At 33.1% G+C, this 19,321-nt stretch overlaps 1 protein-coding gene across 1 annotated transcript; it reads left to right on the top strand.

Annotated features, from left to right (window-relative positions):
- Positions 1 to 11,382: 11,382 nt before the first annotated feature.
- Positions 11,383 to 19,321, top strand: LOC105128517 (homeobox protein knotted-1-like 6). Its single transcript, XM_011030231.1, has 5 exons — positions 11,383 to 12,308; positions 12,921 to 13,046; positions 13,365 to 13,500; positions 18,559 to 18,797; positions 18,938 to 19,321. Exons 1-5 carry the CDS (start codon positions 11,940 to 11,942, stop codon positions 19,094 to 19,096), a joined length of 1,029 nt encoding a protein of 342 aa, XP_011028533.1. The 5' UTR covers positions 11,383 to 11,939; the 3' UTR covers positions 19,097 to 19,321.

The raw sequence follows: 19,321 nt of genomic DNA, 5'->3' as shown, positions 1-19,321 counted from the left end.
TAGCCAGTAGCTCTCTGTTGAAATTTGGCTCCTCCATGATTCATAACGTCATCTGCACTCACGACAATAACAACAAAAAAATGTAAGGCCCGTGGTAGACTAGCCATCCATTGAAAGAAGATTATATTGAATTAATTTCAGCCATTAAATCTTATTAACTCCTCTGTAATTATATTCCAAAATACCAGCAACTATTTTCATATTTCTTGCAATACCGTTTTGTATATTAGTGGGATTTATTCGTACATCAATGAAGCTTACCGGGATATATATTTCATTTTAAAAAATAAAGAATAAAAAGGGACAAGGCAGAGTCTTTCAAATCTCAATGTCTCATAAAGCATGTGTCCACAGTCGACCAATCAATGTTATATATATATTTGATTGTTTTCTTTTCTGTGAAAATTCATTGGCTAGTAGAGGATAGATTGATTTTCTTCCTTCCATCACAAAGAAGGAAAGAAAACAGTTCCACGTGCATGGACGACCTTCCATGGACAGAGACCATGTTATTCTTCCATTGCAGTTAATTCTTTATCATACGTCCCTAACAAACATGTTGTTTGCATTGCTAGCAGATTCGAACCACCCCCTCCCCCCCTTTATTTTATGTGACTCAAACCAGCTAGCTTCCTTGTCCAGAATCTTAGATATTGATCATACTATCAATCATTCATATTTCGCTTGTTGTTGCTATGGCCATTGTTACATTAAAAACTTGCCATGCTGAAGGGTTCTTCAATTTCTCGACTAACGTGTTTCTTAACTTTTCAGGGATATAATTATGAACTTCTTGTGAAGTGGATGAAGGGTGTGTGTGGATACCAAAGACAAAACAAATTATGAACTTCTTTACCCATCTCTCTAGCGACATATGAGCAGTGGTTGTCACTGTGAGATAAACCGTCTTCAAAGCTCAACCTCAAAAACATTATCTCTTTAGGCCATGGTGTCCAATTTTAACTCTTTCCAAGCAAAATCAAGAAGAAAAAGATTTGGAGAAGAAAATACAAATAAAAAATAAATAGGGAATAGAAAGAATAAAAGAGAGGACAGCCCTGAAGAAGGTACTAGTGGACACCCCTGAATAACGTACTAGTAACTAAGGATAGAATGAGCTAGCTGGCCTCAACATCTGCAATACACCCATGTCTCGACATGGGTATTTGAGGTGCCTGACTTTATTTGTCTGTGGTAAAATGATATTCTCTTGGACAAAAAAAACGGACAGAAACGTTAAATCCCAGTCCAGGACAACACAAGAGTCCCAGGACCACAATCTCACTCCAAATGGAGGCGCACGAGTGAAATATCATCCCCAGTTGATGACAAAACATGAACAGAACAGCCCATTAAAGTTGGTTAGGCACGAGACTAGGATAAACCAGGCCTTGATCACGGACAGATCTCCAAAAGCCCGAACGATGCATAGGTAAGGGCCACAGGGAAAGAAGACTGCAATGGTGGAACCCAGCCCAGAAGCTCTTCTTACATCTTCCAAGCGTTGAAGAGCACCTTTAACTCGAACCAAAGTGAACCAATCTACATGGCCATTGACAGGGTTGGATGATGTAGAAGGTTCTTTCTGTTTCCAATACAAGGACGGCAGCATCCGCCACAGCAATATGAAGTGCAAATATTTTACCACCGGAAATTTCGATCGCTTTAACACCAATGATAGGTCCATGCTTTGCTCTCCAATTCTATTATTAGATGATGATAGAAGTGACTTGATCATAAGAGTTTGTGGAGACCACAAATTATGCCAGGGCTGACATAACATACAGACCAGGAATAAGTGAAGAAAGACCCACGACTATAAAGAGATCCTGGGAATTAATAATAATTTCAGTGGTTGAATAAGAACAGATGAAAAGCAATGTCTGCTACTCCCATAGGCGTAGGCATCATAATGAAAGCTCACAAAGTAAACATTGAAGCATGCCAAGACCCTTGTTTTAGGGATGGCTGCCTGAGCACTACTTTGAATAAACAATGAAATTTTTATTCTTAGTTATTACTAACACGAAGGAGTAAGAGTTTGATGGCATGAATGATCCATACCCAACAAAATATGATAAAGCATCCCCAAAAGTAGCAGCAATAAATCTATCCGAAATTTAGAGCGAAGATGTACTCAACTGTATCAAATTCATTAAACAAAACTGTTTTCTAGCATCTGTATCTGAAGAAGCCGATCATAAAAGGAACAAGTCAGGTTCATAGCTGTTTTGTTTAACCTTCTGAGAGATAACTCCCCTCTCTTCCATTCTGCTTGATACAGGTTTCCATCACTTCACCTTTCTCCTCACCAATCTTGACAACTGCAAAGCCATTAATGTGCATGCAAGCTCCCAAGATCCGCGCCCGGTGCATTTTGGTGGTGCTTGACTGTCTAAACTCCTCCCCCTCAACAAACTGAAGTTTCACTGACTGGTTTTGAAATTGATCTTGCATCCCATGCTAATCATAACTACCAGTGGTTAAGATATTAGGACTCTCTCCGCAATGCAACAGGCACCCATCTTATAGACCTTAGAATCCTAAAATAGACCTTAGAAGGACCATCCCTTAAATCCCAACAACTAAATTTAAAATCGTCTGAGCCAGTGTATGCCAACTCAAACGAAGCAGCCCGTAGCTCAAAATCATTTGCTTTCTACTCTTGAATTATATCTAATAGGACTCCAGAAAGGTGATTGCAGATACAGGACCATCTGAAAGCCTCACTATTGGACGGAACATGAAAAGGTTCAGACAAATTAAGAATGTTAGTTGATTTTATAGTTCTATATATTGTATTTTGTTTTTAAATATAAGGTGGTGTTGGATTAGAAATTATAAAAATAATTAAACATATATATTATCATTTTATCATAGCGGATTGGATATGAAGGACAACATTATCAAATATATTCATTAGTTCATAATTAAGATTATCAGCTTAATTGAATTATTGATGATCGATGATGCTATAGGTTACATGGAATTAATCCTTCTTCATCAAAAGCTGACTGGAAATACTTATTTCTTTTAATTTCTCTAGTTTAGCTCTAAAATTTAAATCAAGAAAAAGAAACTTGTTTAATTACGAGGTCAACATTTATGTTAAAATTTAATTAATTTGCATTTCCAATAGTTTCCTCTCTATTCTGACACGTAGGTAGGGTAGGCTCGGATATTATGTGTGTTAGCGTCTTCACTAGCATTAAATATAGATTTAATGCTGTTTTTTTTTACGTTTTAAAAAAATTTTAAAAATTCAAAATTATGTTTTAAAAAAATTTAAATTTAATTATTATTTAAAATTAATTTTATTTATGTTTTAAATTATTTTATATGTTGTCATTGAAAATAATTTCAAAAAAAATTATTAATTTAATATATTTATATATAAAACAACATTTAAAAAAAAAAACTTATTACCTTACTTTCAATCATATATTCAAAAAAAAAAAAAAAGTTTTGGTCGACTTTTAAGATGTATACTCACATCCAATGCCAGCCCTGTCACCACAGATTCTGGCTCAGTAATACTTACGTTTTTAAAACCCTTGACATTAGATTAATTACATATTCAATCCTGATATTATAAAACTAATGAAATAATTTCTTAATCAAAGTTTATCATACTTAATCGAAAAGGATGCCTTTTTTTCTCATAAATATTTTCATATTAGGGAATTATTTCTTTCCTTTTGTTATGTAATTAACTTGAAGCAAAAGTTGAAAATAAATTGAAAAGAAAACATGAAAGTTATGAGGGAAAATTAAATTTTGAATAAATTTAAGAATATAGAGATTAAGATTTTTAAAACTACAAGAAATAATTAATTAGTTTAATGAAATCCAAGACTAAGTTATAATTAACTTCTTGTGGTAGGGTATACTCGTGCTCCATGCGTTCTTGAAAACACAAAAACATATAAATATTTAACCTCTCAATTGCTATTCAATATACTATTATGCACATAATTTAATAAAGAACGTAACTAACTAGTAAATAAAAATCTTAACATTAACTAGTTTAACATAAATTCTTTTTATCAAGAATTCTTATTACAATAAAATTTTAATATATATATACACACACATATATATAAAAGATGGTATACGAGATTGAGAATGTGTAGGGTTTTTTTTTTTTTTCCTCTCTTTCTTTTTTTTCTTTTCCTGCTCTAGTGGGCAGCTAGTTATCATTAGAGAAAGGGGACAATGGAGTTTGGGCAGATATTCGAAGGTTTGTGGGGAATCGGTTCTATTCTTATTAACATTTATAGTTTAATTTACGTTTGTCGGCCCCAAATTCAGCCATCTGCTTATTAAAAAACTTAAATTTCCACTGCTACTTTACTGTCGTAAAATAAAGTTCACAAGTATTGCATATTCCTTTCATAAAGGTATGGAAAAGAAATTAAAAAGGAAAAGAAAGGTTAGGTTGCCTCCTGTGATTTTCATCCATCAATGGCTGCTAGATAGCTACTTCAGGGTTAAAAAAACTAAGTTCTTTTGAAGGAGAAGGAGACGTGATGATAGCTTATTCACTCGATTAAGCTAATATCAAAGACATCATGCGTTGAAGACATATCAGAATAGCAAATCCTTTTCGAGTACGTATATGTCTAGCCGAAGCTTCTCACCTCTGATTTCTTGGGCAACCAACGGTCTTAATTAACATAGAAGTGATGTTGATGATGTTTTTTTTATTGTTCAATGGAAAGTAAGTTCCACTATGTGCATGAAGCAGCTAATGTAACGATGCAGGTATTCTTTTCAACTAATGTAGAGATACGTTGTTTGATTTGTAATAAATTAATTTGTGTTTGGAATCTTTTCAGGGTATTGATTTGATTTATAAATAGAATTTAAATCATAAAAAAATTGTTAAAAATAAATTAAAAGAGAGATCTTATCTTTGATTTGCAAATTAATTTCTCTAAAAATTAACACTGAAAATAATATTTTAAAAATACCTATCAACACCCATAATCTTGTTCATGGCTAGCACCGAGAGTTCATCTACGTATTTCTCCTTTGACTCCCTAAAACTTCTGATCAGCATGAGATTACAGGATCCATCCAAGCATTGAAGAAGATGATCTTGAGGTGTGAGGTTATAATTTTCATAATTATGTTCATTTACACAGTTTAGAACGCAAGGGGAGAGCAGGGCTGCCTCATTAATTTCTTTAATATATCAATTAAGAAGAAGACTATGAGGCATAATTAACAACACTAACCATGAACTGAACAATTGGGTTTCTTTCCCTCATCATTTCAGCCCCAATGAAATGTCTAAGTGCACCAATAATTTCTTGCCGATCTGTACTGTTTTTTATGTTCAGGAATCTAAAATAATGCTCCTTTCTGATTCTCCCCTTCTTTATCATAGTGGAGTTTTGACTTCTTCTTACCAATGCATAAATTAATTCAAGCACCAATATTTAATAAATGAATTCAATTTTTCTTCTCAAGTTTTCAATTATGTCAATGTCTCCCTCAAATATTAATCATATAACAAACGTTTCTCTTTAAATTATAGAAACTAATAAAAACACATTTTAGAACCCTTATTAAACTCTTTTTATGATAAATATATGTGTATAGGCATGAGTGTATATGTATTTAATATTTCATTAAAAATAAATCCAAAATGTGTGGAGAATTTATAAAATGTATCGTGAATCCTCTTACGTAGTGTTGTGGGCGAACTATTCACAAAAAATTTTTTTGTGTTTTTTTATTTAGTTACTATTTGATCAAATTATAGGTAAATTTAAGCTAATTTATTAAGAAATGATGAGATTAAAAGAGAAGGAATCAAAGTGAAAATAAAGAATTAAATAGGTGGCCTTTCTAAATTTTTGGGAGAAATACATATCCTGTCTTCGAAAAACAAAAAAAAAAATACTATCTATTGGGAGTAATTTAGTACTTCGACAATGGTCCATTTGACATACTAAAATTCAAAAGAGGCAATTATGTATTTTTGTTTTATAATGCACATTGAAAAAATCCTAATATTATTGGATTCAAATTTCTTTAAAGCTTACCTTAAAGGATATTTTTTTTCAATGAACGATTAAATGACTCACATGCCCTCATGCATGGAATTTTTTTATGCCTTACATTCAAGGACATTTTTTATATTTGACTTATTTTTGTAATAATTGGGTTGGCTTATGGGCAATTGTGTAACCCCAATTTTTTTTACACAACATACCATATATATGTATTTAATTTTCATTGAAAGTACATGATTTTTATTTTGACTATTATCAATAGTAACCATCGACTATTTTAGTCTATAATCTAACATTTCCCTTACTAGTTGTTTTGATCAATTAGATAGTAGCAAAATTAATTGTTCAATCCATCAAAGGGTCAACCAAATTAATTTATAAATATAATTGATCAATCGGTTTAAATCAAAATTATATCGATCTTTTTTCAGCTATTAAACTTTCCTTTTAAAACTTAATTTCTTGACTTGGCTATATTACTACCCAAATCTCAGGTAGATTCTTCCTTTAACCTTGAGTTTTATCAAGTTATTCTTAACTTTCAGCATACTACATTTCTTATCATGATTATAGTTCAACAATACCTAAGTCAATTTCCATAATTAATAAACAATTACAAAGCACGATACGTAAAATATAGAAAAACATTATGGTATATATTTTATACGATTTAAGTTCTAAAGTACTAAATGAAACCTAAGATTTTAAAAGTGTATTTATAAAGAGAAATGGTTAACAAAAGATATAAATACTTTCAATTTGTTTATCAATTGCATACCAACTTTTACATTACAAAAGGATTAACATGTAACAAAATTATATTTTACTTAATTAACATAAAAAGTTGTTAATCATTTATTCGTTCTACATGATGTTACGAGCTACTTGAAAAATTATTCAATACCAAATATAATCAGTTTTATCTACAATAATTATCTATTATTATCTTTTCTATATATTTATCATATCAAAAACTAGACAATTAATTTCTTATTTTACTCTTAACTATATAAATTAATATGATCGACATAATTTAAGGGCTTACCAATGTATTCACTAGCCTAACCCAAACATTTATTTCATTACTAAATTAATTGTTTTTTTTTATTCGTCAATTAACCAGTATACTAATTATGTTAACCAGGGGATTATTTTTTACAATTACTCATTAACCAAGTTATTAGTCTTATTAATTAGTGAACTAGTTTCTCCAATTGTATATTAACTAGAAAGCTAATTTTTCTAATTACCCATTAATCAGGACACTAGTTAAATTAACCAAGAAGCTAGTTTCTCTAGTTGTTCATTAACCAGAACACTAGTCTCATTAATTAGAAAACTAGTTTCTTCAATAATTTGCTATTTTTCAAATAAAGTCAAGATATATTTTTTAAAAAATATAAATTATAATATAAATAATATTTTAGATTTAAAGTATTGAGCACTTACCCGATGTCTAAGTGCATAAAATAATCCCCTACTGCTAAGTAGGTCTTTGACCTCCCTTATACCAACAACAACAATATATCATTTGCCATCCATTTACCATTAAAAAAAAATCAATTTCATTGTCCCTATATATTTCAAATTCTCAACATCATATACTCATTCAATCACAATACTAAATACACAGATAAACAAATAATTACTTTGATTTCCAACATTAATCATTCTTCTTTTAAAGTATTTGGTCATATCCTGTTAAGAACATCAATTTATTTTCTTTGGTTTTTGTGTAATTTTTCTTTTATATATATTCATCATATGCTTCATATAATACAATCTCATAACAATTTAAATTAGAAAACTCAAATCCTCCAATTCCATCTTGGTCAAAATTCCCATGCAAAAAAAAAACATGATTTATTTACTTATTTATTAATTTTATATTAATTCCATGTGACTCAATCTTTTATTATACTCAAGAATTTATTTCCATAGGAAAACCATCAATTAAAACATCCTAACATATTCAACTCAACTTTCCATAAATAAATTCCAACATATCAAGTTTCAAAACACAACACATTAGAATTACAATCAATTAACATAGGAGTGGTTCTTATCTCCTATTAACATGAATTTAAGAGAAATTTGTAAGGCAAATCAAAGTTTTCTTTATATCTTCTCTTTCTTCATTAAGCTTTCACTTTCTCTGTTTTAAGCGTCAAAACTCTTAAAAGATTTGAATTCTTTCTTTTAATTTATAAAAACTACCTCACTCTATTTAATTTATCTTTTTTTTTTCCTAATGAATTTAGTGAAAGAAAAAAAGAACCTTCTTTCTCCCATAAAAAATGATGTCGGCCACAAAAAAAAAGAAATAACATATTTTTTTAGTACAGAGTTTATGTATTTACAACAATACTTTTATATTTAGTTCATATACTTTTTGTTTAATTAAATACCTTATCTCAATCCACTTTTAACATATTGAACATAAGCATTTTTATCTTTAAAACTTTATTTCTAATTAGTACTATGTCATTTATATTTTGTAGCTGACCCATGTCATTTCCGTGTTAAATTTTGAATATTTCACTAATCCTAGAAAAGTATTGCATTAGCTAATCAGGGTTTACAAATTGTGTAATTTAAAATATATTAAATTAATAAAAAAAAAGGTTGTTGACACGTGCATGCACGCATCAAATGCATGGTAGCCCCTATACCCTCTGAGTGACTCAATGTGGTGCTGCTCGTTGGTTAAACACTATCTTTCATAATAATATTTGATTTGCCTTGACTTCTCCTCCTCTCAGAGGTAGCGCGTGACAGAAAATCACCGAGTTTAGCATCGAGTTTTTATTTTTTTATTTTTTATCTTCTTCTTCTCTCTCTACTTCCTCGAAATCCAAGCTTGACATTTAAAATTTAAGGATAATCCCTTTCTTTAGGGATATTTAAATACCAGTTCTTATTCTTTTGATTTTAAATTTTTGTCCTTAACACTTTTAATTGCTTTTGATTTGTTTTAATTTTATCATTCAATCTAATTTTTCTATTTTTTTGTTCTTAAATTTGATTATAATTCTATTTTTTTCTTGCCTCTTTAATAAACTTCAAATTATTTTTAATTTCATTATTTAATTAAAAAAAATTTACTATTTTTTTAAGATTTAATCCTTATTTTTCTGGTGATTTGTTTTTTAATTCTTTTATGTAATTAATTTTTCTTTTCAATTTAATTTCAATATAAAATTATTCATTTTTTTCTTAAAAAGATTTTCTTATTTAACCTGTGGCAGACTACAAGTCATATAGCTAGTATTTCCTAGATTTTGTACATTGGAAAATTTAAAATTAATTTAAAATACTCATTATTTTTTAGTAAAATAAAAACACAGGGTGACCAATTCAACAAGCTACTGACTAGATTTAAAATTAATTTAAAATACTCATAAAATAAAAACATAGGGTGACCAATTCAACAAGCTACTGACTCAGTATATCAATTAATTTATTGGTTTACTAATATTTGTTTATACATATATAGCTTTTTAAAAAAAAAATATTAAAGCAACAGTTGGATTGTATCATAGCTTTCATTTGATTTGATAAAAATAAAAACTCTTGATTTTTTTAACGTTCTATAATATAGAAATATATTTCAAAAAGCTTATGCATCATTTTATAAAATTATAGGCATGGGAATTACAAACTTTTATTCTTTTCGAAACATATCCCAATAAGTAAATAATAATGATAAATAAGACAACTTAAACTCAAACTATTACTTAGTTAAGCACATTAAACAAATCTCACAAATATTATTTTTTATATATAGGTGTTGAATCAAGAACTCTTGCACAGAGTTTTTGTCGAATCTCACGATCCACCTTGAGCAACAAAAATCCTCTTAGGATTTTCTGTTTTCTGTCTCGGATAGACAAACCAAGGGAAAGACTCGCAGTCTTCCTTGCAACCTCACACGCCCAACTGGTGCAACTGAGACTGGGGAGGTCATCTTCGACCTTCAGGAATCCTAAAATTCCAGACTTTTGAAAGAACTCAGTGATTTTTTCGTAGCTTGGAACGTTTATAACCTCTTTGTTTCTTAACTTAGAAATTCATATAATATGCCATTTTAAAGTTTTCTATGTCTACCTTGTAGTTGTACTAAATATACAACCTAGTTCATTTTGAAAAAGGAATTACCAGCCTTGAAGTGTTCTTCATGAACATAGATTTTTTACAGAAGTAATTTCAAAGTATTCATGGCAGACCTTCATTAATTATCTTAAATATATTTTATACAGTTCATACATGCCAATTGGACTAGTAAACAAGCAAAATGTCTTTCATACCAATGGCGGAAACCTTTAAATGGATCAAAACTATACATCTTTTAAATCACAGCCTAGATGTACCTTTATTGTAGAGATGAATGCCTTTGAGAGTTAAAGAGTTTTTTTTTTTTTTGAACACAAATTCTTCATCTTTGAATTCAAAAAATACGTATTGTCTTTTTATCCTATAAAAATCAGGTACTGGATTAACTCATCATGGATGGCCCGATATATTTTCCTTCGCAATCAAACAAAGCTAAGCTAAGTTGTATTTGTTTACTATTTAAAAAAAATATTTAAAAAAAATATTTTTTTTATATTTGAAAGTATCATAAAAAAATAGATTAAAAAATACTTTTTAATATTTAACTATATTTAAAAAATAAATTAAAATTTTTTTTTTTTTTTATTTATTTTTTTAAGTTTATTAAAAGAATGAAAACCAAAACTAATAAATTAAAAAATTAAAAAATAATAAAATTAAAAAAGTATTAATTTTATAAATTATTTTAAATAAAATAAATATCAATCAAAATAATAAAAACTCAATTTAATAAGATAAAAAATTATAAGAGAATGAAAAAAATTATTTTATAAATTATTTTAAATAAAAAAAATAATAAAAAAATAATAATCACAAAAAAAATTATTTAAGTAAAAAAAAAAAAATAAAAAATAACAATCACAAAAAAAATTATTTAAGTAAAAAATATTTTTTATTAATTAAATTTCCTATAAATTTCTAGAACATTTAACACGATACAACAGCTATAATAGACTTAGGACGTGATTTGAGAAAGAAAGAAAACGACATAATCAAGGAGCGTCTTAAGTTAATGGGCTTTGTCCAAACACGAAGATGAGAGCCCAACAAGGGCTACGATTCGGGTCTCTATGACTAGGATTGGAGTTGATCGGATAGAGAGAGTTGTTCGGGTTGGAGCCCAGGCAAAACATAGACGGTCCCATCCACTATTTGTCTATAGGATCCGAAGTGCTGCTACAGAAGAGCTTATCACCGTGTATTCGTCATCTACCACCACCATGCAGGCGGCAGGTTTTTTTTTTATTGCCAAAAGTGATGCTGTAATGGGGAATTCACTAGCAAGTATATAAAGGAGTCTCTTCGGCAAGTTAGGGCAACGCGCGCCATAATGGCGTGGAGGTTTATGCAAACTGTATCCCTGGGCCTGGAGGGAGTGGAAAGAAGCAACTGAGGCTCGAGGGTCCACCATCCGCAGGAACTTCTCCTTGTTTTTGTACGCTAAAATCACAATTTAAGACCACTTTACCCGCTTTTTGAAAACTCACTTCTTTCTTTTGCTGTCTAGCTCTGATCATCATCGTCGTCGTCAGTTTAGAGTTCTTCTCCGTTAATTAATTTCAAGCACCTGAGACCGAAAGTTATATACCATAAACCCAGTCCTTATTTTTATTACGTACTGTAACTACAGTCTCCTCTCCTCTCCTCTCACTAGTTCATCCACTACAAAACCACACTTCTTTCTCTATTTCAATACAGTTGTACCCAGTATTCTTTTTTTAATCTCTGTTTCAAGTATCTACCATCACTGCTACTGCTAACTAGTAGAAACCCAGTTTGGTAAACCTGATTCTTTCTCTGTCAATGATGGATCAACTGCACGGTCTTCAATCCACTAGCACTGATTACTCTTTGCAGGTGCCATCAGAGAACGCGGGTGCTCCAGTAGTAGCTAATTACTACCATCATATGGGGTTCCCATCCGCAGCTGGGGAGGCATCATTTCCTTTCTTTGGAGCGGAGCAGTTGTTTTGTGGTTCTTCAGTATCTGATGCTGCTTCAATGGTGGTGGAGTTGCATCAGCAGCAGCAGAGAGGTGGTGGTGGTGGTTGTGTGGGTGATAATAGTAATAGTAATAATTCACAGGAGGAGGCTTCTTGTGCAATTAGGGCTAAAATTGCTTCTCACCCTCTTTATCCTAAGTTACTCGAAGCTTACATTGATTGCCAGAAGGTATATACACTAATCTTTTTGGTAACCAAATGATTTGGATTTTGAACTACATGTAATGCTCTTTAAAATCAAGCAAACTAGAACAGTTAGGCCAAGTGACAGACGGAACTTGAAGTGTTCGAGACTCTTTTCTAAATGAGCCAAACTCAGTGTGAAGTTCTTGAAAAATAACTAAGAAGTTTTGGGACTCTTGATTTCCATCTTTTGAGTGGTCTTGATTTGAAGGATGTATAAGAGCCTCAATTTGATCTATGAAATGTATTGTGCGACGATTTCTGAATGTATTTTATTGCTATATCGTTGCAATTACATGTGTGTTCTCCTGTAAATTTCTTCTTTGATGCCCGATACATTAAATCGATCAATTTCTTTGACATTTTTGTTATTATGTAAAGCACCACTCTTATACAATACGAACTCCTGTTATCAGCTAGCCTAAAAAAATAGGGAAGCTGTGTAGACCATATATGCTGTTAGACTTTTGAAAGTCTTGGAAATTGGAAAGTTCCAATATTTATTGGTTAGTGCTCCATAAAGAGTATCGATAAGTCTACTGTAGACTGTTGTTTTATTTGTTATCTTACTAATTTCTTTTGATTTCTGTGTTTTCAGGTAGGAGCACCGCCGGAGATGGCTTATTTGTTAGATGAAATCCGGGAAGAGAACGATGTTTCCAAGAGGTTCGATAATACTGTCGCCTCGTGCTTGGGTGCAGATCCCGAGCTTGACGAGTTCATGGTCTCTTTTTTTTCTCTTAATACTTCCTCTCTTCTTGAAGGATCCAAAACCCTAATAAGCTATTTCCCCATCTCTCTCATCTTCTTCTAACTTTCTCAGTTTCCATACTTGATGGCCTTATTTAGTTACTTATTCAGACATGGAAATAAAGTTCATACTCTCCTTTTCGGGACTCCTTTGTTTGATTTCTTGATTTCAAGTGAAATATTTCCTTTTTCTTTCTAGGTTTTCTTCTTCAAAATGGATTTTATCCTTTTCTCCCTCTCTCTCTGTCTCGTTTCTTGACTGACATTACATTATGTTTTTTTCTCTTTGTAGGAAACTTACTGCGACATTCTGATGAAGTATAAGGCGGATCTCTCTAGGCCTTTTGATGAAGCTACCGCTTTCTTGAATGATATTGAGGCTCAGTTTAATACGCTTTGCAATGGTGCTTCCAGAAGTCAAATTCATGGTCTCAATCTCTCTCTCTCTATCTCTCTCTCTCACTTTGACTACTCAGTATGTTAACTATTTTGTTGATGTTTGTGCAGTAGATTTTATTTATTATAGTATGATCTTCTGTGTTATGGGAACATGTGATAGCAATCACATAATGTGAAAGAGAGTGAGGCGCACGCTAGCATAAAACCTAGTGCATTTTAGCAGAACAGCCTGATCACACGAGGAATAGTGGGAGTGGCTGTTTTCATGGCCAATTTCCCATATTTGTTCTGGACAAAAACCCTGCACCTTTAAGAACATTTATTCATATTGTTGCTGTAAAAACCAAGGTTTCAGATTTAGTAATGTCAAAAAAAAAAACCCTAGAAAAGAAAGACCCTTTTGGCGTTGCTGAATCTGAATTGGTACTCAACATGGGAGAACATGTAGAAAAGCTATCCATTTTAGGGTTGGGGGCATTAGGCTTTCATTTCTACTTTCCCTTTCTTAAGGGAGGCATTCAAGAATCAGAACTATTAGCTTTAAAGGTAGAATCCATGGAGGCAATAGCTAATGTCATGGGTTGCATCGAAGGATAAAACCAATAGAAGCTTTTCTTTTCAACCAATATTAGATGCTTTCATTTGGTAAAATTATAATCTTAGTTTCAAACCACCTTGACGCTCCAAGTTCAGATTGTATCTAGGAGTTATTGCTGATCCTAATACTTATTGATTCTGTGGTTACTTGTAAGCACTCCCTTTTCCTTCGTATTTTAGCATGGGAGAAAGGGAATGACAACACCTAAATATTGGAAAATGTTCTAGAAAAGGAATTATACTAAGGCACTTCTTTCTCTTGGGAAACTAATATATAAGAGCCTATGAGTTGTGAGTTGTGAGTTGTTCAAGTGAGTCATGAATTGAACTCGCTTTGTTCCTCATAATTGTCCTTGGACAAGGTTGAGGCAATACCGAATTGTGTTTGATTAAATGTTAAACGTTTCTGGTGAGTGTTTGGATGCTAATCCTTAGTGGTGTGGAAGCAAATGGGATTTGGTAATTCCCTTTTAAACAACTGGCTGTCAACTTTATTTGTATTGTGATTAGAGATTTAAGTTTCAATAAAGCACGAGTTGTAGGGCATGCCACGGGTGGGAATTAAAAACTATTCCTTAGGAAAGAAGGTCAGAGGATTGGATTGGTTCTGGCATCCATAGAGTGAAAGCCTTGGAACCGCTGTCTTAGCATATTAAGAATTCTTTGGGAAGAGTTGCAGGCTGTTGGAAATATATAAAATATAGCCCGAACTGAAAGCAAACCCCTTTTCTGCTTGATCATACACATTACAAAATATATTAGATTACCCACTGAATCTCCCAATGAACTAGAGATATCATGGTAGGCTTAAGTACAAGGAGTTTGGTTTTCAAGATATCATGTTTGCTTTATGGCAAGTGAAGTAGAGAAGCACCTGCTGCTCGTGTTAGGATGTTCCTCTTGTCTTCCTTTGTCATCTATTCCTTCCTTTTAATGTACCAGATCACTGTTGATCTCCTGCTTTTGAGGCTTAATGTAATTCAATAATAATTGAAACTACTGGCTTTTTTCTTTTTTTAACTCTGTACAGGATACAGATGGTCTTTGTCGCCAAAATTGTTATTTTAGTAGCATTTCTCTGTGGTCAAGGCTACAAGCTCACACATATAGTATAGTTGCATGCTATTTTTAGAATCATTTTGAAAGAAAGCTGCATTTCGTACACTGGAGTTTATGTATTTTGTCCGGGAATAAGAGCTTTAGATATGGATTGGTTGAATTATTATATTTCTGCATTCGTGAAGCTAAAGTTCCGATTTTAATAGAGTGCATGAAGATCCTATAGTGGGGCTTCACACTCTTTATGGTTAATTGCCTACCTGTACAGGGCGGATTTGCATTTTCCTTGGTGTCATTTTTATGCTTTATGTATGTCCTGATTAGAGACATTGTGGTATTAAAAGGGATTCTTAATGCTGGGCACTGAATAAGAAATGACTTCACTTTTAAGCTGTTAGTCTGGGGATATCTTCGAGTATCTTTTGGTGCGTAGACTAGCTGGATTGATGACTTATATTTTCACGGTGTAGTGTTCCATATGAGGTTTCCTCTCTTTTTTATTATTATTGGCTTAGTTTGCTAAAGGATGAAATCTTGATCAGTCTCTTGTTTACTTTATGATTCTATGGCATTAACTTCTTGTGAGGGGCTCCTCTATTTCCCATCGGTTTATTGTAGACCCTTCATATGAATTAGCTTTTGTATTTATTGAGCTATTTTTCTGCTCTTTATTCATGACCACAGCACAGTCTCATGGTTTGATGCATCATCGTGTCATTGGGACATTAGGATACAAGTAATTTGAAAATAAGCTCTCCTTGTTCTTAGTACCTTCGAACATGGTTGCATCATCGTGGCTGGAATGCTTTCGTGGAGCTTGCTATCAGTTTATATTCATGTGTTTGTTATAGATCAGAAGAGCATAGACTTGAGCCTGTATTCCTTGCGCACATAAAAAATTATTTTGCTGTCCATAAAGAGCTCAAGTATTTGCCAGAGCCCTAAACATGGAATAAGAAGAGTGCGATAGTCAAGAGTCATATCTTAGTGTCTCCTGCATCTGCTGCAGCTGTATGGTAATATCTGGTCGTTCCTAATGCTCTAGCCATATTATTTTCCTTCTATTCCTTCAACTCAAGTGTTTTCCCTTTTATTTTCCTTTTATCTCAAAAATCGACACTCTTTTGTTGAGTGTTGAAACAGGTAAGTATAGCCTGGTTATAACTTGTTTGCTTAATATTTTATCGAACAACATTGCTGGCTATATGATAGGCCTTCACACACAAATCAATCAAGAGGAGGCATGAAATGCCCCCAGTGATGTTTCATTTCATGCTCGAAATGGAATGGGATTTGAGTTGTGGCCTTATCGTGTGAATGCTGTGAGTGATCATGAGGTTGTTTTTTGAGACTTGCTAATCATGTTTTTCGAATGTTAATAGTACTGTAAATCATTGGATTGAGTCCCTCCGTCACCTAGTCTGTGTCTGCCTGGGATTTCACTTTCATGATCTGGGTGCTGCTTGCTTGGTTTCTATGTTAAAAGTTGTAGCTGCACATAGCTTGTAATGGGAGGAACGTTCTGATGGACTCATAACGGTTTGACTGTGCGTTCTTCTCCCTTTGCCTTTCTTTTTCTTTTTCTTTATCTTTTTTTAGTTAATTTTCTTTTGATATAAAAGGAGTTCAAATTAACTTTAATTTTATAGGGATTTAGGATGGCTACATGCATGCTCTTTTCCTGTAATGGCCCAATTCTTTGCTTCCAAGGAAGCGATATGGGAATGTTGTCCAAACTCATATCGGCAAAATCTTGATTTTTTTTTTATATAAAAAATAAATTTTAAAAAATAAAAAAATATTATTTAAATATATTTCTAGTAAATAATATTTTAAAATAAACTTCCTGACGAAATAAATCTATATATGTTTACAACCTTCTAGCTATGGTGTTTGGGTTTTATGAGGGTTGGATTATGAATTTTAGGGTTTGATTATTAGCCTGGAATGTTATTATTTTTAAGAAGGGGAATATTTGGGTTAGGGTTTGGACATGGAGGGGCATAAAAGGGATTTGGTTGGAAGCCACTTTGGACGCCCGCTTGAAGCGCTGCAAGATCAGGTTCTACCTAGTAATTATGAAACGCTCTCTCTAACTGGGCCAACTTTCGGTGGCTCTATCTAATCTACAGTATCTTTCTAGTCTCCGTTCCACTTCCCTTCCCAAGGCTAGTATGTTCCTTTCTGCCGCCCTGATTCAGCTCGACACATTGCAATAATATTAAATGCTGAACTGCAATGCTTCCCTCTCGTTACAAGACAGTCGTCCTTGTTATTTCTTCTTTTTTTAAAAAAAAGAAATATATATTGTAAATTCCCCACCACTTCCTCTGTGTTTTTTCTTTTTTTATTGTAAATTTTGGGGTTTTTCCAAGGTCGACGGAAGGCACTGTGACTGCACTTGTTAGAGTGCAGTGAGGTCATGGACATGGAAGTATCGTAAGGAGAGAAGGGAGTGTAGTCTAGTCTAGGGCAGTGCGTGCGCGCGTGCCATGCGCGTTGCCTCATTTTTTAAGGAACCGTACTCTTTTAAAGGCGCCACCTCCTCTCTGACTGCGATACGACACAACGAACCTCTCAATCTTTCCCTTCTTCCTCACACATTCCTACTTTTACCGCGCGCTGTGTATGTATACTATTCTTTTCTATCCAAATTTCCTCGTGGGTCCCGAATTCATAGTACAGCATGCCATGGTGTTAAATCACATCCATGGAGACATGGGATCATGCCTCCCAAGTGTTCATTATCCTGTGCCCCACTTCCCTCTTCTCTTTTCGTGGATCTTTTCAGTTGATTTTCTGTAGACCCTTCAAGTTGATTTTGATCACCCCCGTGATGGGTTGTTGGGTATTTTAGTCCAAACGTCACACCTCAGGACTATGACATGTCCATCTTTCTTCTTAAGAAGCCTGGCTATGGATTCCTCTGGAAATGCAAGGGAAAAAGAAAGGCGGTTTAGATGTATGGTTAAAATTAAAGTCGCCTAGTAAGGACCGTGTGTACCTTGTGGTCATGATAATACCAGAGCGCATATGTGCTTTGTTTTGAAAAAAATTTCCTCCATCATGTGTTAGGATACTGTTGCTATTAATATGTTATCTATGGACTATGGTGTCTAGTTATGTAAAAACAAGATGGTTCTGGAGGCAACTGGTTTGGGGTAAATTGGTTCAGATAGGCAGTGTTAAGTAGTGGTGGTTTTGGCAGAAACTTCAATGCAATTTGTAAAACTGTGAACAGTGACAATGAATTTGACATTGTAAAGTGAAGTCTTTCTTATGCACCTGCTCATGCATTTGTTTGTCCCAGATAGCTGTTTATGACTGGCTCCTCATTGAACACGCACGCACACACATGGATTCTCTTTAAACAGTGACAATGAGTTTGGTTGTATGTTTGTTGGCATCCTATTAATTCATTCTCCTGCCAGATGAAGCTGTTGGTTCATCTGATGAAGATGCCAGTGTAGGAGAGGCGGAGGTGCAAGATTTTACCCGAGCAAACGAGGATCGAGAGCTTAAGGACAAACTGCTATGTAAATATAGTGGTTACATAAGCACCTTAAAGCACGAGTTTTCGAAGAAGAAGAAGAAAGGAAAACTACCGAAAGAAGCAAGGGAAGTCCTACTTAACTGGTGGACCGTTCATTACAAATGGCCATACCCAACGGTAATTATTTCTTTGAAGCAAATATCGTCGCCAGCTGAAAACCCTAATCTATCTCTTGCTCTAATGCATGGCATTTTGTTGGAAAATCTGAATGCTTGGTCATGCCCTTTAATCGCATTTTATTGTTTTTGATATTTCAGGAAGCTGATAAGGTTGCCTTGGCTGAATCAACTGGCCTAGAACAGAAACAGATAAACAACTGGTTCATCAACCAAAGGAAACGTCACTGGAAACCGTCAGAGAACATGCAGTTTGCTGTTGTGGATAGTCTATATGGCCCGTTTTTCATGAATAATTAAGGTGGGGGTTTCACTTTCCCCTCGCTTTGCTTTTGTACATTCTTGGGCAAGGCCTCATGCTGGCGCCTAATGAAATGCTTACCGCTTCAATTATCTTACTACTTCTCCATTCACTTCTGTTCGCTTCCTATTTGCTGAAGTGTTCTTTGCTGGTTGTAAGATTGTGCGAATTGAATCTGACTTCCATCAGAATTATCACAAATATAAATAACCATTAAAACGATA

The sequence above is a fragment of the Populus euphratica genome, unplaced genomic scaffold, assembly GCF_000495115.2.
Source record: "Populus euphratica unplaced genomic scaffold, PopEup_1.0 scaffold111.1, whole genome shotgun sequence".
NCBI classification, from domain to species: domain Eukaryota; kingdom Viridiplantae; phylum Streptophyta; class Magnoliopsida; order Malpighiales; family Salicaceae; genus Populus; species Populus euphratica.
Note: the sequence above shows the minus strand (reverse complement) of the source record. Positions and strands in the feature narration are given on the sequence as shown.

Excerpts from the sequence above, each read along its gene's own strand:
- LOC105128517 (XM_011030231.1), top strand. The coding sequence starts at position 11,940 with ATGATGGATCAACTGCACGGTCTTCAATCCACTAGCACTGATTACTCT. Across the intron at positions 12,309-12,920 it reads CTTACATTGATTGCCAGAAG|GTAGGAGCACCGCCGGAGAT; the intron begins GTATATACACTA and ends CTGTGTTTTCAG. Across the intron at positions 13,501-18,558 it reads TTCCAGAAGTCAAATTCATG|ATGAAGCTGTTGGTTCATCT; the intron begins GTCTCAATCTCT and ends TTCTCCTGCCAG.